Here is a 16444-nt window from a genome sequence, read left to right on the forward strand (position 1 = left end):
CCAGTATTTCAAAAGCCGACGTAAGTGTGCAGATATTTTTTTTAATTTTATTCCTTTCTCTTGGCTTTCACTTATGGAAATTAATATAATCAGACAGTTATTTTTTTTAACTCATCGATAGAAATAGCTGAGCATTGATCTTTGAGCATCACTAGCCAGAGCGGATGTAATCGGGAGAGCAATCTCAATTGAAACTGGCCCTTATTGGACTAAGTTTTGATTTCACTTTGTTTTGCTTTTCTGGTTATTCGCACTAAACTTCCAATTGGAATATTTGTTAGCGAGAAAATAAAGTAAAACCATAACATAACTGGGCCCAACTAAGATCGTTATCGTTATCGAAGATCTTCGTTTCCCATTGATTAAGATTAAGTCAAGATTGGCCAGGCTCATTCTTGTTTGAATTGCCGTGAGCATCGCATGAACAAGTGATGAAGCGAACAATGATCAATCCCCAACTTTTGCTGATCGCCGCGCTTATTGCGCTTATTGGGAAAGTGGCACGCGCTCAAATCGCCTTTGTTGAGGATCAAGACATTGATAAGAAGAAGGCCAACCTTGCGGTAAGCTGCAGACAGACACAATCCACATTTGTGATAAGAAACGCCAAATTGGAAGAGAAAACCCAGCCGGAACTGGGCAACATCTTTCGCCGAATACCCTTCCTAATCAGAAGTTGAAGTCGTTGGAGTCCAATTAGGAATTTTGTGTAGTGACCAATGTTCAAAAACGTTTCATGATTGCTCTGATTTTGAAACTAGCTTAAAGTTTCAGTTAAGTAATTATAATAAAAGTCTTTTAATTATATGGATACTGTTGAACGCGATTTGCTATTGAAAAACTTTTTTCGTTAAAACTAAGAACTGCATTTATTTTATCAGATTGCTAGACTTTGAGAGTTTCAAACTTTTTAACTTCTAAATTGTGTGTTCAAAGTGAATGTCAAAATAAGGCGACTGTTTTGGTAGTGTATGCAAGCCCCATTGGGAATAATCAATCAGATCCATGCCTCACACCTCTCCGCTTTCTCCTCATCCACAGGGTCGCAAGCCACTTTATTCGCCAGCCCGATGCCCCAAGCACCAGCTTCTTTATCCGGGGGACCAGCAGAATCAGAACGACTGGGTCTGCGACTGCGCGCCAGGTGAGCGGTCATAATGGAGCTACCATGGCGATGACATAATAATCTGCGTATGGGTACTTCCCCTTCGACAGCCACACTGTATTACCCAGAGACCGATGGCTGCTATCCGGCCTACCGACAGGGACCCTGTGAGGCTGGACAGATTCTGGTGCTCTACAAGGAGGAGATCATCCCGAAGTGCGTCCGGAATCCATGTAACAGGGACGGACACTTTATGATTCGCGACACATGCTATGAGTTCGGAAACACCAAGAAGGAAGAAAACCCGTGCCCTTACCAGGAGGCTTCCTTTGTACTTGGCGTGAATCCCACCAACTTGATGGTGGACTGTGTGAAGCTGTCCGTTCACCTGGAGACGCGTATTTCAGACACGGAGCAGGCTCCGCCGGAATACTACGTCGATTTGGCCGAGAAGTGCTCCCGCGGCAGTCGCCTAATGGCTCAGGGAAAGTGTCCTTAAAGGATTTTAACATTACGTTACAAATTATGTGCTTAAATGTATTGTGTTCTGTTTGGTGGTGTAGAGCCCAGTGAAGAATAACGAATTTGTTCCATGTTTATAACAGATATAATATGATTACATACCATTTCTCAAAATGAAAGCAATTCTTTATTTTTCCTGCAAAAGCGAAAGGATATTATGTACAACTAGGAACTGGCTTTCCTGCGCCTCTTGGCGGGAGTGGTGGCGGTTTCAGGGCTTCCTTCTTCCATAATTTCATCTGCTTCGGCATCATCCTCTTCTGGCAACGTGACGCCATCCTCTAGGTTTTGTTCGTCATTGGCTGTCTCCAGCTTGAGCAGCGCATTTTCCAGCGAGGCGAGGAAAGAGCTCTCGCCGTACTCCGGCCACTGACGAAACTGACTAAATAGCGTCAGCATCTGACTGGGCAGGAGATCTCCGAACTGTGTGTAGATGTTGATGCCGGGATAGTAGTTTCTGGTGCTCATTGTAGTACTGCGGCACGAGTACTGTGGCAGTTTCTTGGGCAATTCATCTGGATAGATGGGTGTCACGGACTCGGGGGACTGCGGATTGATGATAAGCCGAGGTCCACAACCGGGAACCCACTTTCTGCACAAATAATTGAATTTATAAAAAAAAACCTTGGTTGATTGTGTTACCTACTCTAAATTGGGTATTATTCTGTTTCGTCGGCTCACATAGTTCTGCTTAATGAAGAACCAGAGAGCGGGTAGATCCTGAGACTGGCACAGCTCATGAAGATTGCGGCGCGGAGTGAATTTCACCAAGTATAAGTACTCCGGATTGATGGACTGCACCTTACCCAACTTGCTACTCTTGGTGGGGCTATAGGCCGTCTGCTGAGGTAGAAAATCCTCCCGCGGCACCTTGGCAATGAACTTGTGCTCAAACAGAATTTGGAACAGTACGCTGGTCGATCGGTAAATGAGGTAGCCAATCTCGTTGTTGCAGGTGAGATGCTAACGGAGGGAAATGAGTAATATAAGCGTGTTATATTTCAGGGATAATAAGCTTATTTACTATGTATATGGGTGGCGGCATGGCCAGGATCATCTCACAGCGTCCAAGGTTGAAAAGGCTGGTCTGAAATATGAGAGAGTTGATCAAGTGCTTGAAGAATGGGTAGGAGCCCACGGCGCCGAAGACTAGCATGTTGATATCTAAGGAAAAAAAATAGGTTATAGGATATATTGAATAGACAACATGGGCTTACCATCTGTAAACGCTTTCTGGGGCACATCACTCAGAAGATCCGCCACCCTGGAGCCACCGTCCATTTTGTCCATGTACACCAACTTCCACAGGTTCACAAAGTCTCCTTGGCGCACCTTCACGCGTTCCGGATATAGCGTGTGTAGCTCCTGGATTTTGGGCATAAAGTGATCCATGCTCTCAAGCAGAATGATGCGTCGAAACTGGGATTCTCTGTCCAACAGATGCCGGGTGAAGTACCCAGCACCGGAATTGAGTTCCATCACGGTATCGCAACCGGAGCTCTGGAAATGGGGCTCCAGGTACTGGCTTATCCTTGCAGCAGCCTCCGAATTTGCAATGTACATGTGCGTGGGAACCTTTCGCTTCCGGTTGAGCAGTTTCTCGGGGAACTCGGCGCTGTAGCGAGTCACCAGTTCCTTTCTGGCCTTGGTGCTATAGTTGGCCCGGCACCAGGACCAACTGCATCGCAGAGGCAGCATTTCTTAAGTTTTTTTACAAAGTGAAACTGAAGAGAACTTTTCGTTTGTTTACAAGCAACAGCTGTGTATTGTTAACAACACTACCCGGTAATTGGCCAGTCAGCTGTTGCAAATCCGAATAACTTATCGATAGCATGACGAACAGCTGATTCGAAAACAAATAACAGCTGGCAATGCTTTTATAATTCTTTTGGTTTTTCTCGATTTCACGTGAATTATTAGCAACATAAATAAAACTTAACTTATTTTTGGCATGGGTCAGGTGGTTTCAATGGTTGCCCGCCGGGCCAATCGCTTTAATGTCGAGAATCGTGCCCATCGCGTCCTCGAGCGCGAGAAGCCCACGCCGGCGCCCAAATTTGACTCGAATTTGAGAGACATGGAGCGCACCTTGGAATGTAAGTAAAATTAAACATCCTTCGAGTGTAATGCTTGATTTCCCCCATTGCAGTGGATCCCAAGTTCGTGGACAAGCTCAATATGAAAGACTCCAGCTTGGACGGGCGATTGAAAGACGTTTATGTAACCTCGCAGGATCGATTTGTGGGTTAATACTTTAGAAGGCTATTTCGACCAATACTAATTTGTAATCTGCTATATGTTCCCTAGATCAAGCGAGTGCAGGAGCGCCAGGCAGCTGAGGCGGCGGCGGACAAAGTGGAACACCGACCACTGCCCCTGGAACGCCAAACGCCGGATGATTTCGAGTACGGATACCTGGAGCCCAACCGCATTAGCCCCGGTCATTGCACACTGCGCCAGGCGCTTAAGTTCATCAATGACCACCAATTGGATCCGGAATCCTGGCCAGCCAAGAAGATAGCCAATGAATACAAGCTCAAGGAGCCTCTAGTTGGTAAGCCTAACAGAAAATATGTTCTCAGAATACATCAGACTAACATTCGCCCTTTTTAGAAAACATACTGCACTACTTTAAAACCTTTAATATGTATATACCCGACCAGAAGTACAAAGACACGATGCTAACTCAAGCCACGCAGCCCCTTCTGCGGGTTAAATCGAGCTCGGAGGGTAATCCGTAAATAAATCACTCTTGTTCTTTGTTTTAAATCTACGCTCTATTGTACGAAATTAAACAATGGCATTGGGAGGACAGTAGTATATGTTCAGGGACTTGTCCTCAGAAGCAGAGGCCACCTTGTCGTTGCCGGGGCTATAACGGACACCCCACACCTGATCTGTGTGCTCGGCGAACGTGTGCAAGCACTTGCGTTCCGAGGTGTCCCATATTTTCACGCTGTTATCACTGGAGGAGCTGGCAAAGTGTTTGCCGTCCTCGGAGAAGGCCACACACAGCACCCAAGAGGCGTGCCCAGATAGGGTGCCCACAACGTCCGAGTGGGTTCTAAATAGAATAGATAAATAGATAGTAGTGCATGAAAATGTCATAGGTGTTAAGCCACTTACACATCATAAAGCTTCATGTGACCATCATCCGAGGCAGTAAGCAGCAGCTCCGAGTTCGGAGAAAAGCAAAGGCTACGCACTGGCATGGCGTGTCCTTCCAATGTTTGCACTACCTTGCCTGCGGCCACATCGAAAATGGTAATGATACCATCGATGGCTCCACTGGCAATGTACTTGCCATCGGGACTCTAGAATAATATAGCTATAGGTTTCTTAAAATGGGTTATTTACCAGGTTAAGCTTACGTAGGCAATGCTAAGCGTGTATTTGCCGTTTTGGGCATCTAATGTCTGCTCTGCTCTTCCGGTCTCCACATTGTACATGGAGATTTTGCCGTCGTTCAATCCGGATATCACATATTTGTTGCAGGGTGAAAATTGCACCGTCCAGAGATCAACAGGCCCAAAGTTTAGCAAGTGTTTCTTGTGGCCCGAACGGGCATCCCACAAACACATCGTGGAGTCCAGAGAACTACTGGCAATGGCTAAAAGGAAGGCGGCAACATCAATAGATGGCCATTTCTCTATCTCCCAAGTACAGAATCTTTTAGCTTACTCTGTCCATCGGAACTGACGGCCACTGAAACAACTCCCAGGGCATGTCCCTTTAGTTTGTGGCGCAACTTTAGGGTGTTGTCTTCCTGCAGGTCCCACACCTTTACCAAGTCATCCAGTCCGCCGGTGACTAAGAAATCCTTCGGGCGCGCCTCCTTCTTGTCGAAATCAAAGGGGTTCTCCTCCTCGGGCTCCATGCCGGCGTCATCCGGATCTGAGGCCGCAGTGTCGCGTCCCCAGGTGCACGCCCACAGCGAACTGTCGTGCGCATTTTCCTCTTTATGAAGGACAGAAAACTAGCGGAAACATAGGGCTGTAAAAAAGGAACATTTTGTTAAATATCTACTTACCATTTTTAAATTCCGAAAATTCTTTATTTTTTGCGAACGAGCAAACTCAGCAAATGAAATGAACTGAATGATATCGATAACAATGTTTGGCGTTAGAATAAGTGTTGAAAAGAGATGTTTACAGTGGGTCAAAACTGTATGCTGATATGTTTCACTGTGAATAAATTTAACATAGAAAGTAATAAAATACTTTAAATAAATAAATAGAAATTCTTAATTTCTAAATAATAAAAGAAATTGATGTGTTTCTATATTTTTCATTTGTAATAATATTAATAAAAAATATTTTATTTTAAAATTATTAAGTCTTTTTTAATACTTATTTATGTTTTAAATAATCATGGTATGTATTGCATTAATTGAATTGATATTTATTGTTTTGGTATATTTGCCCATATGGCACACGGCATAATCCCACTTTCCCCGCCATGGTCATACCATCGGCTTATACCTGCACTCCCGGCTCGGTCACACTGTTTATAGCCGTCGAGAACCGAGGAACGAACGTCGCGTTTTAAAAAACAAATCCCCAAACGACTCGGACGCGAGATCCAAGCGACTGGCGAGGAAAAGTGTAAGTGACGGGTGCAATTAGGTGGCCCACGGTGCAGCCATGCCCGGATCTACGAGTGCGGTTATATAATGCGGATATAGTTATAGTTCTTAGCCCCTCGCGATACGATATCTATCAAAAACAAAGGAATGAAACGGACCAACGCGTGTGTTCTGCTTTTCAGTTTTCAGTTCGTTTTCGATTTTTTTGTTTTTCGCTGTCGTCGCCGCCGTGAATTCGAATATGTATGATTTTCATCTATGGATCCGCGTGTCTGGAATATATTAATAAACATCCACAGTGAAGCCTCGTTCGTTCGTGTGCGTGGGGGCGGGTGTGCGTGAGCGTTTGTGCGAGTGTGTGTGTGGTTGTGCAGCAGCATATTATTTATCTCACATATCATATCTTTCGTCAAAATCGAAAAGATTCGAATGATTCATTCTTATGGCAGCAGGACTCGCCGATTTGTGCACTAAAGCGAAATGAAAGGCATATAGTTTTGCTGCACTTTCCATGTGTTTTTCGTGGTGTGTTTGTTTTATTGATTCCCACTTTCCCGTTCCCCTTTCCCCGTTTTCCACTCAGTTTCCACTTCTTCCCCTCCGTACAACATCCATATTCGCGCCTGCCCCCACAACTTCGTTTCCGATTTGGTGTAAACAATAACGGCAACCGGTTTTCGCGTGCAACTTTATCTCCCTAATATCGCCATTCCTCTTATTCTTCTTCTCTTCCTCTGCTCACTTTTGTTTCGATTATAATCGCAATTTGCCGTTTTCAAAATGATATATGCAAACCCCTTCGAATAAATCAAACAGTTCCAACTGAATCTGTAAATTATCAAGGTGAGTCGCCAGCCGGGGATCAATAATGCTATATTATAAGATGAAGTGGAAGATTTGCATGTTTATGTAATCTTATCGGTATTTTATGTTAATTTTCTCACACATGTTGGGATTCATATATCTTAAGAGAGGTGTCTTCATCTGGTAAAGTATTCTTTACTTGAGATTTGGTATATGGAAGTTAGTTATCATATTATTTTCACAATATTTCCGGCAAACAATGTCTTCTAGGGTATGAATGCTAAATTGTCTTATAGAAAGACATACAATCTCCAAAACCCAGAATATCTTAGATAGACAATCCGAAAAATGTACGAATATGTATTGTGTCCTAGTGAAAGGTGATTCAGTTTTAGGATCTCCTAAGGTAAAGTTAAATAATTCTAAGTCCCACAGCTTTGCTCCACTTCCATTCGTAATTCCAGAGCAAACCCATCACGGTTGCTCTTAGCCTTCGCACTAATGTGACTGGAGGATAAGAATAAATGTTTGCCCTTAAGAGGTGCTCAAAAGGCGCCCAAACAAAAAAAAAAAAACACATAAGAATGGAAAAACTAGACCATAAACATAAATGCATTTCACAGCTGCCATTAGTGCACAACTTTTCACAATCGGCGAGAAAAACCAGCGCAAAAACCAAGTACGACAAAATGGAAATCCAGGGCAGGCGCAAAAAGAAAATGAAACAGTGGCAAACTGCGGAAAAAGCCAAAGCCCAGGCGCAATGCACTCGGAAAATGGATGGAAAACCAACAAAGTTATTAGTTGAGGTGGGAATAACGCGGTCCCAAGATCGCGGGGAAATGCGAAGTCAAGTGTGGAAAAGCGCTCGCTGGGAAAAGCGTGACATAGTCAAAAGCAATGGAGACGAAATTGGAGCAATTTGAGTCTGTGCGATGTGACATCATTGTAAGGGGCGTGACGGGGGGCGTGACAGCACCCGACAATGACAAGTGCCGAAGTTTTCCAAAAACCAAAGAAAGTCAAACAAGAAAGCACGGAACATTATTGTCAAGTCAGCGAAGAGATTTGACACATTAGCCATGACATTATTTCAAAGAAATTCCGTTAATTACACGAAATATTCCATCAAAGTAGATAATCAAATGATTGTTTTGAGCTTAGATATAGTGCTTAGTACATGCAACTTTTAGGAAAAGCCTACATTAGACTGCAGATTACATAAGAATGTAATGATATATAGTGCTATCTGTAAACCCATTGTACGGGTTGAACTCTATGGAAATAACCAAGGGAGTCGCAATCACGAACATCCTCTGATAAGAAGATCGCTGGAATAATCGCCATTCGTTGAACCCGGTCACAACAAGAGCATATATAGGAGCATTGACTTTTAAGATCGCGTTCTGCTGTCGGTGCAATTTTCTTTACACCAATCAAGGCAGCCCAGAAAATGAAAATGTGATGGCGTCAAGTCATGACATTGCACTGGCAAAAGCACAAGAACAATGGGAAAGTACTCAGTCTTTGGATTCCAGTGGACGAGCCAAACTTTTTTTGCTTGACTGCATAAATATTTCTGGTCCGATCGCATGGCCGAAAGTGTATTTAAATCCAGAGATAAGATAATAGGTGGAGCATTGCTATTTATAATAATCAACGCTGGGCTCTTTTATCACTTTCGAAGGTTGGAATGTTATTTTAAGCCTCAGCCTCGAGAAAAACACCTAATTTGGGCTCTAATTGGGGCCTCGTTTTTGTTGTTGTTGTTTGTTTTTGGGGGGCACGTGCAAAGTGTGACATTTGTTATGAGTGTGTGCTTTGTGTGAAATATTTTCATTAGGCATTTCGCTTTGGGCCATATTTGCGGACCATGGTTCTCAAGAGGCGTTAATGGCTTTTAGTCTGATGGTAATAGCAATGGTCATTAGCATACGTTGGTTAGAGTGTAAATGTAACTGGTCTTCCCCCTTTTACTGAATATGTGGGATCAGGAAAATATAAATAATATGTATATGTGTCTTGAATTTATTTAAATATTCAGCAATTAGCCAATCTATCATGAACAACTTAAAGTTAGAAAGAGTTTCATCTAGAAAGTATAGATTACTTTCACATGTTTTAACTGCTGTCACTCCTGGAAAACACTCCCATTTTTGTGGCCCTTAAACCATTGACCTTTGTTAGTGGCATGCCATAAAGTGCACTCTTTATGACCGCAATGCGTTTGCAACTGCAAGTGGAAGGCAGGGTCTTCGGTTCGGTTCCCCATTTGAGAAGCACTTGAAAAGCCATTAAACATTGCTCCTCGTGGAAACGAAACCCGACCCGAGTTGAATCCCCGTATCTGCCTTTCTCCCCCCAATTAACCCATAAATGGGAAATTGATATCGTTCAATGTTTTGCGTTGTGACAGTGATAAAATATCAGCCGAATTAGATAAACATACGGCCAAGGACAAGTATCTTTTACACTCGTACTTCTATGTACTTGGTGTTTTTTCTTCAAGTTGGACAGTTCAGTTTTTCATCGCCAGTGCGATTTCTTTTTCCTTTTTGGCATATGCCATTTGGGCTTTTGTTGGCCTTTCACATGATAGGCTTTTGTGTGCTATTAATCGCATTTTTATCGCCACTTTAATAACATATGCCATTCGGTCGGGGAAAAATGGGTTTGCTGGGGAGTTTTGGGGCGTCAATTAGCTGTCGTCTGGGCCGGGCACTTTCACAATTTATCAAAAATACATCATCAAAGTGTCCACTGTTCGTTTACGTTTTCAATTTCATGCTTTTTGTTGTCTGAGCTTTTCTTTCTCGCCGTCTCTTTTTTTTTCATTTTATTTCACTTTAGAGGTGGTAGGAGTTTCATTATTAATTAAAAACACGACAGACATCGCCGTCATCACCATGATGACCATGACCCAAGTGGGTGAGCTCCTTTGTTGCGATGACTGTTGTTTTTCGCTTTGTTATTTGTGCATTTTCCCATTGCAAAAGTTCGCTGATCCGGTGAATAAGATTCTGCTCTTGTCTATAATTCAGTTGAGACAACTAAGCACATACAACATGCTACTTTTGTTACGCCCGCCTTTGTGCCGGTGTTTGGGTTTTTAATTTGAGCCTCGATTTTCCAGTTTTTCAGCCAGTGAGGCATTAACTTTGCTCATTTAGCCACTCGGTTTATTCACTCAGCCACTCACCCGTTCGCTTCAGTCCATCTATCCATCTATCGTTTAATCAGCCCTTCTGCCTTTTAGACCAAGTTTAGTTTAGGAGCCGGTTTGCGAGCTCTTAATATGATTAAGTTTTTACGCTTCGACAGCTTCTGGCACGGCTCACCTACCTTAGCTATATGTTTCCATATATACATAGGGGTTTGCTAGAAGCACCAACATTTGTTTTCAAGACTGCACTTCATTTCCGAACTAGAAGTTTTCAATTTCCAATGAAACCTAACTGGGAATGGGGCAAGCATTGGGGATTATCCTGAAGTAATATAACGCCGTGGGGGTGTTTTATGTCCACGGTTTCTTCGAATTTCGTGTCCTAATTCAATGTTATCTTTAGTAATTCATATCGCAAAGTACACTATGCTATAATGTTGAAGTTTACCTCTAGTGCTTTATGTAATCTACTTTTGTGCTTCTATTTTTGTTGGGAAAACTGCAAGTGGTTTATTGACTAAACACCATTCGCGATTTATTGATTTGAATCGCCATGCAAACACCCCCTTGCATTGGTTCGCCGTCTCTCAATTGAAATCATCCAAACAAATTGCATTTGCATGCTCGATTCCCCCGGAGTCAAAGCGAAGGCCAATTAATGGCAGTGAACAATACAATTTTCAATGAAAATTCGAAGTGCTGACAGGCGACAATGTTTGATCGCAACCGAAGGTCGTTAAATTGGCCAGTGAACATAATATAAACAGATATTTCTAAATGGAGGAGCCTCATGTCAATGGCACTCTCGGAAATTCGACATTTCGACCGGATGTGCCACCGTCTAAAATAAAAGCACCAATGTTCTAGGAAACTCTCGTTGTTTACAGATCAATTTGGTTATATTTATTTGTGCACCTTTTAAGTAATATATAGAGTAGGTAGAGAACCACATGAGTCAGTCTCCTTAATTATTTAGAAGAGTCAGGCATCGAAAGATGACGTATTTTGGCCATTGCCGAGATCACAAATCAGAAGATCAGCTAACATACTTATGCACTTAAAGAAATACTACCTTAGATTAAATTTAAGTACACCTTTGCTCTTTAGTTCCTTGTAAGACTATAACTAACTACTCTAACTAACTCCTTGAAAGCAGCTTTTAAAAAATTACTAGTTATTAAATTTAATCAATACTTGTTCTGTTTTTCCTTTCAGTGAACTAAACAAATCATAATATATATATCGCCTTCCCAACACAAATGTTTTCTGCCAGCAAAATATCTTGTTAAGGTGAGTTGTTCGAAATGTATAATTATATATTAAATTCATATGCGTATTAGTGTAGATTGGCATATGTCAGTGACTAAGAACGCCACAATTAATGGCCGATAATTGCTGTTGGACAAGAGAGACTTGCGTTTGTTGGCCATAACCACGACATGCGATTTATTTGGAATAGATTAGATAAGAGACGTATAGAGTTTTACCGCTAACAATGCAGATGTACTAAAAGTTATGCAAAAGCCAAGAGTTTCCGTTTCCGCTGGCTAATATATTCATTGATCAATTCAATTATCATCCTATCGTTCTTTGTACGTCACTTGCACCTGTATTTTTTGTTTGAGTTTTGTCCACCTGCACTGGCCTATCAATCTTGGCCAGCCAGCTCGACTGCCTCATAACCCTGCATCATGCATTTTTAATTGGCGAACGCTGCTCCTCTTCTTCTTCTATTGGCCAACGGCCAACTGAAAAGGGCAAAGTTTATTGGGACAATAATAAAATCGAACTGGCTGAATCGGCAATCGGCAATCGACGAGAATCGAGATGTAGGATTCGAGAAATCGAAACCCCTGCAAGAACTATTTTTAATTACCCCACAGCATTGGGCTTTGACAGTTTCAGTTTCAGTTTCAATTTCTAGATGCAGTTTTTCAATTTAATCTTAAATTGATTGGGGCACCACCCACATCACACCCCCATTTTCACGGCCCATGGGCAACGGGGGGTATTGGTGGGGGGTGAAAAGGAAATTCCTAACAAGAAATGAAAATCTAAACATCTCCGAACAGTTTCGATAAACACGAGCCGAAAAATAATGAAATGGGAAAACTTTCATCGGTGGAAAATTTGTGTAAAATTTATTCTGCCCACAGCCTCTGCCCCTTTCTTCTTCTTCTTGTATTTAGTTTTTTATTTTATGTGGCGGCTGCTAATTTTAGCGTGAAGAAAGCTGATTGCATGGGGCATTTGTATTTCGGCTCTTCAATTGCCATTTCATTTATATTTTTAATTACGCAGAGCGATCTAGAGAGATCTCTCTTTCCACAGCGCCGCTTTTGTGGCTCTTTTATGTGCAATTAATTTAACAATTTGTCAAAAAAAAAAAATAAAAGAAAGAAACAACGACTATTTTCATGTGTTTCCATACATTATTTTGTAGTTAAAATTTTATTTTAGTCGCTTTTTTTTTGCTGCTGGGGATTGTAATTAGTTTTGTGGTGGGTTTATTGAACTGTGGGCTCAACTCGCCGACTACAAACAAAACACACACTACACACATCGGACATGTTTATGCGTTTTCGAGCTATTTATGGCCAAAGGTCCCAGCCCCAAAAAATTATTGATGTTTCCATAGACATGTAGTTCATTGCCTTATGCTGGAAATTCTATGCTTCAGGTAGCTCTATGATAATATAGGTTTTTTAAGCTGGAGGCGAACTGGCTTGCTGATCTAATAACTCCCACAAGCCGGTGATTATTATGTTTAATGTTTTGTGGCCAAAGCAATTTTAAATCAATTTCTGATTGCAAATTGCTACGATTAAGATCGTGTGGGTAGAGCAGTCGTATAGTTTTGATTTGATTATGGAAACATATCAAATTTATTCATGAATCAAATCACTTTAATATCTTTGTTCTGTTCCGCTTCCTTCCAAATACCGCTGCAATTAAAATTTCCAAACATTGTAAAACAAACAAATCTATTATCACCTGCTGAAAAAATCAACAAGGCGAACACTCGATTCAGCGAATACCATTTCCTTATCAACAACATGTGTAGTTTAATTTAACGATCGGCGCCTAGTAGTTCACCCATACCGCACTCGTCGTATAGGGGTTCCGTAGCCTTATAAGGTCTGCCATCCGACCCACTCTCATTAGACGCTTATTGAAATGGAATCGAACGGGGCTGATAACGATTTGCGATTGGAAATCGACCTGCGAAAGGTGTCGATACGATAAGCACGTTCGCATTTGGAGCGTCCAAACCTTGACCAACTAAATTGGGGCTAATGAATCAGCTGATTGATCACGAATCGACCCTCCGATCCATATAAGGCAATGGAGTTTCGGTTTCGAAAGGTAGTTTCTTTTGCCGCCGCCGCTTCGCCGCTTTTCCCAATCGGCAAACGCAAATCCAATTATCAATCGGATCAATTGGAAAGTCGGGGCAAGTCGAGGCAACCGCACTCCAATAAACGGGGCGTGGCAATGCAATTAAGGATGGCAGAAGGGCGGATCGATTTGGGTTCCGTTAAGGAAAGCAAACCCCGCAGTTGAATGCACCGAGCGAAATTGCATGTACATCTAGGTGCATTTCATGGTTTATAGAAAATCGTTCATACCCACGAGAGAGCTCTTCTGATAGCTAGCATTTCCCATCTTTGGATGCTCCACTGCCTCTTGTTGTTAGGCCTAGGAAACAAGTTTATACCACCCTCTCTCTCTTCGGCTGTCTACCCGTCTCTTTCGTCGTTTCTGGTTGCGCATGAATCACTTTTTGTTTTGGTCCGACTTTGCTTTGCTCAGTGCTTTGTCTTTTCGAAAGGTAACTAAACTATGTACACACAGTGCGGTACAGTTAAAGGGCATTGGGGATTTGGGATTCGGGATTGGGGGATCCCAGGGGGCGGGGATCGGAGAAATTGAGTTTATGACGTTTGCACTTAACCCCCAGTGGAAAACATGGCACAGTTATCATTCGTTAGCTTTCGGCCCAGCAGCGGAAGTTTGTCGGTCGAGCGTGAATCGATTCACGCAGCTCGACCGGCATTCGTCACTAATTCATTCATTCATTCATTGGGTCGGCAGTCAGTCAGTCAGCCAATGGAATTCGGTGTTTCTGTATTGTTACTATTTCGAATTTATTTACTGCTTGATTGCATTGCCAGCGGATATTGGCAATGCAACTGGGAGAATTGAAACGGCCCACCCTGAAACCACAAAATACCCTAGTGACGTTTGGGCCATGGAAAAGTAGCCTTTTAGTCCTTGATTTAATTTCCGATATTGCTATATGGTTTCGTCCATTTTAGCTACAGATATTTGCATTCAATAAAATTGAACAAATTCGACAGCTCATATTATTAAAATTTATAAGCCAGAACATCTCTAAAACTATCATCTAAAGTTATCTAGATATCTTTTGCCCTATATTCACATTAATTTGCTTTACTTTTTAATGGCTTTGGCAAAAGTGTTTTCGTAAAATTTAATAATTAAAAGCGAAAGAGAATTGAAAATGTGGAGCCGTCACTGGTTCACGGTCAACTCGTGCGCCTAATGACAGCCAACGATTTCAGGCGCATAATTATGCCAGCAAAAGCAGAAAAAAAAAACAGCAGTAACCACTGCAAACAATTGTTTCATTTACATTGTGCATAGTCATGGAATCTGGTCAATGAATCGCACCGAAATGCTCCTTATGGCAAAAAAATATAAAAAGAGAAAAAAAAATACGAAATTGCCCAGAGCACGCCAACACACGCTCCACGAAAAAACCAAGAAGTCTGCACACGCGATGGCCAATCTCGTTTGGAATATACTATGGATAAATGCCACGCCCACGCCCGAACAAGGCTTATAATGGCCACATTTATTGACCGACCACAAAGTAGCGGCAAGACAGACGCACAAATACGGCCAAAACCAGCGCAACTCATGTGGGCAGGTGTAGTGTCATTGTTCACCCAGTGTGTGGCTAAAAGCGTGGGTGGCTGGTGAGCGCCAAAAGTTAACCATTATTAACAGTTTATTAAAAACAACTCAAGTGGCCAAGGTAAATAAAAAGCGAAGCGAGCTGGCTAAGCCGAAGCACGTGCTGCCGCAAAGTGGGCCAAAAAAGAGCATACAAAATAGAAAACTCAAAAGAGTAGTAATCAGTTAATACTTTAAGGTATTTGATGTTATTACATATAAAGAAATGAAGTCTGAAGTAAACATTTAACAACCTTAAGAGTATAAAATAATTTTAAAGTTTTGTACTACCACTGTCAACTATTTCTGCAGCAACTCTTTGTAAGCTGCACCACTTTTTCCTAACCTTACCCGCCAACTTGCAACATTGTACAACGTGTCGTATGAGTAATGCGAGGCATTTAGAAAGCGAAACTTCGCCACTACAAAGAGCAGCATTCCTGAGCAAATTTACAAATGCTAAGTGAGAGCCGCAGCATCTAACAAGATTCTTAACGCACACACGTACCAAAAAAGTGAAAGAGACGGGAAGATGTGCTAGAAAGAGTCAACGCTATTTATCGATTTCGGTTTCATGCTAAACTTGTTGCTCTCAGCGCTAGCAAATCAATTACGCAACCTTACTCTGAAGCGATTATATATTTAAATGAAAACATTTCATGGCAGTCAATTTGATAAGTGGAAAAGCGCTCATCAATCCGTCAGTCTGCCGCTCCATCAAGCTGTCAAGACACAGAACTTTCCTCAATATTTCATCTAGCTGAAAGTTCACTGACTTTGGCTGTTCGACGAACACAAAAAAAAAGAATTTTTGACCCAAAAAAAGAAAAGCCCGGAAAATGTGCGTTGGTGCGCAGTGGATGTGACGCGGACTGTCAACGGAATATATATCTACTATATAATAACAATAACCACGCAAAACATAATGTTACACAAAAAAATAAATGGGAGTGGGACTTTGATCGAGTTCTAGATGATATGGTATAATTTTGAACCATCACTTATCACTTTCAAAGCCAATTAAACTAGAAGTACAGGATTACTTCCAATTTAATTGAATTTAAAGAGCTCACAATATCTTCTAGATTTAACACACATTATGATTTGATATGAAGCTGTATATATTTTTCCCTGTGTAGTGATTGCCGTAATGATGATGGGAATTATGAGGCTGCTGATTAGATGGGCAGTCCCGCCGAATGAAATGAAACTTTATCGGATTAAATTTATGACAATTTTATGGACAGTGGTCGAGTGGTACTGAGCAGTTTGCTGTGGGTTGAAT

General features: G+C 41.9%; 5 protein-coding genes across 5 annotated transcripts in view; 3 read left to right on the top strand and 2 right to left on the bottom strand.

Moving 5' to 3' along the window:
* Positions 1-200: 200 nt before the first annotated feature.
* LOC117143223 lies at positions 201-1746 on the top strand. The gene is made up of 3 exons (XM_033307772.1): positions 201-563; positions 1042-1144; positions 1216-1746. The coding sequence occupies exons 1-3, from the start codon at positions 432-434 to the stop codon at positions 1602-1604; spliced, it is 624 nt and encodes a 207-aa protein (XP_033163663.1). The 5' UTR covers positions 201-431; the 3' UTR covers positions 1605-1746.
* Positions 1717-3325, bottom strand: LOC117143221 (dimethyladenosine transferase 2, mitochondrial). Its single transcript, XM_033307769.1, has 4 exons — positions 2845-3325; positions 2652-2791; positions 2274-2590; positions 1717-2219 (listed from the first exon to the last, which is right to left on the bottom strand). Exons 1-4 carry the CDS (start codon positions 3323-3325, stop codon positions 1793-1795), a joined length of 1365 nt encoding a protein of 454 aa, XP_033163660.1. The 3' UTR covers positions 1717-1792.
* A 150-nt stretch (positions 3326-3475) lies between these two features.
* LOC117143224 (protein NDUFAF4 homolog) lies at positions 3476-4396 on the top strand. Its single transcript, XM_033307773.1, has 4 exons — positions 3476-3723; positions 3777-3868; positions 3935-4181; positions 4241-4396. The coding sequence occupies exons 1-4, from the start codon at positions 3579-3581 to the stop codon at positions 4366-4368; spliced, it is 612 nt and encodes a 203-aa protein (XP_033163664.1). The 5' UTR covers positions 3476-3578; the 3' UTR covers positions 4369-4396.
* On the bottom strand, positions 4383-5763 carry LOC117143222 (WD repeat-containing protein 61). Its single transcript, XM_033307771.1, has 5 exons — positions 5658-5763; positions 5309-5603; positions 4999-5237; positions 4754-4941; positions 4383-4691 (listed from the first exon to the last, which is right to left on the bottom strand). The coding sequence occupies exons 1-5, from the start codon at positions 5658-5660 to the stop codon at positions 4418-4420; spliced, it is 999 nt and encodes a 332-aa protein (XP_033163662.1). The 5' UTR covers positions 5661-5763; the 3' UTR covers positions 4383-4417.
* A 363-nt stretch (positions 5764-6126) lies between these two features.
* LOC117143226 (F-actin-monooxygenase Mical) overlaps positions 6127-16444 on the top strand; it is a 41275-nt gene continuing 30957 nt past the window's right edge. Inside the window, 3 exon segments of the mRNA XM_033307775.1 lie at positions 6127-6231; positions 7029-7055; positions 11395-11469. The gene's annotated coding sequence lies outside the window, so the exon portion shown is untranslated.

The sequence above is a fragment of the Drosophila mauritiana genome, chromosome 3R (assembly GCF_004382145.1).
Source record: "Drosophila mauritiana strain mau12 chromosome 3R, ASM438214v1, whole genome shotgun sequence".
In the NCBI taxonomy this organism is placed as follows: domain Eukaryota; kingdom Metazoa; phylum Arthropoda; class Insecta; order Diptera; family Drosophilidae; genus Drosophila; species Drosophila mauritiana.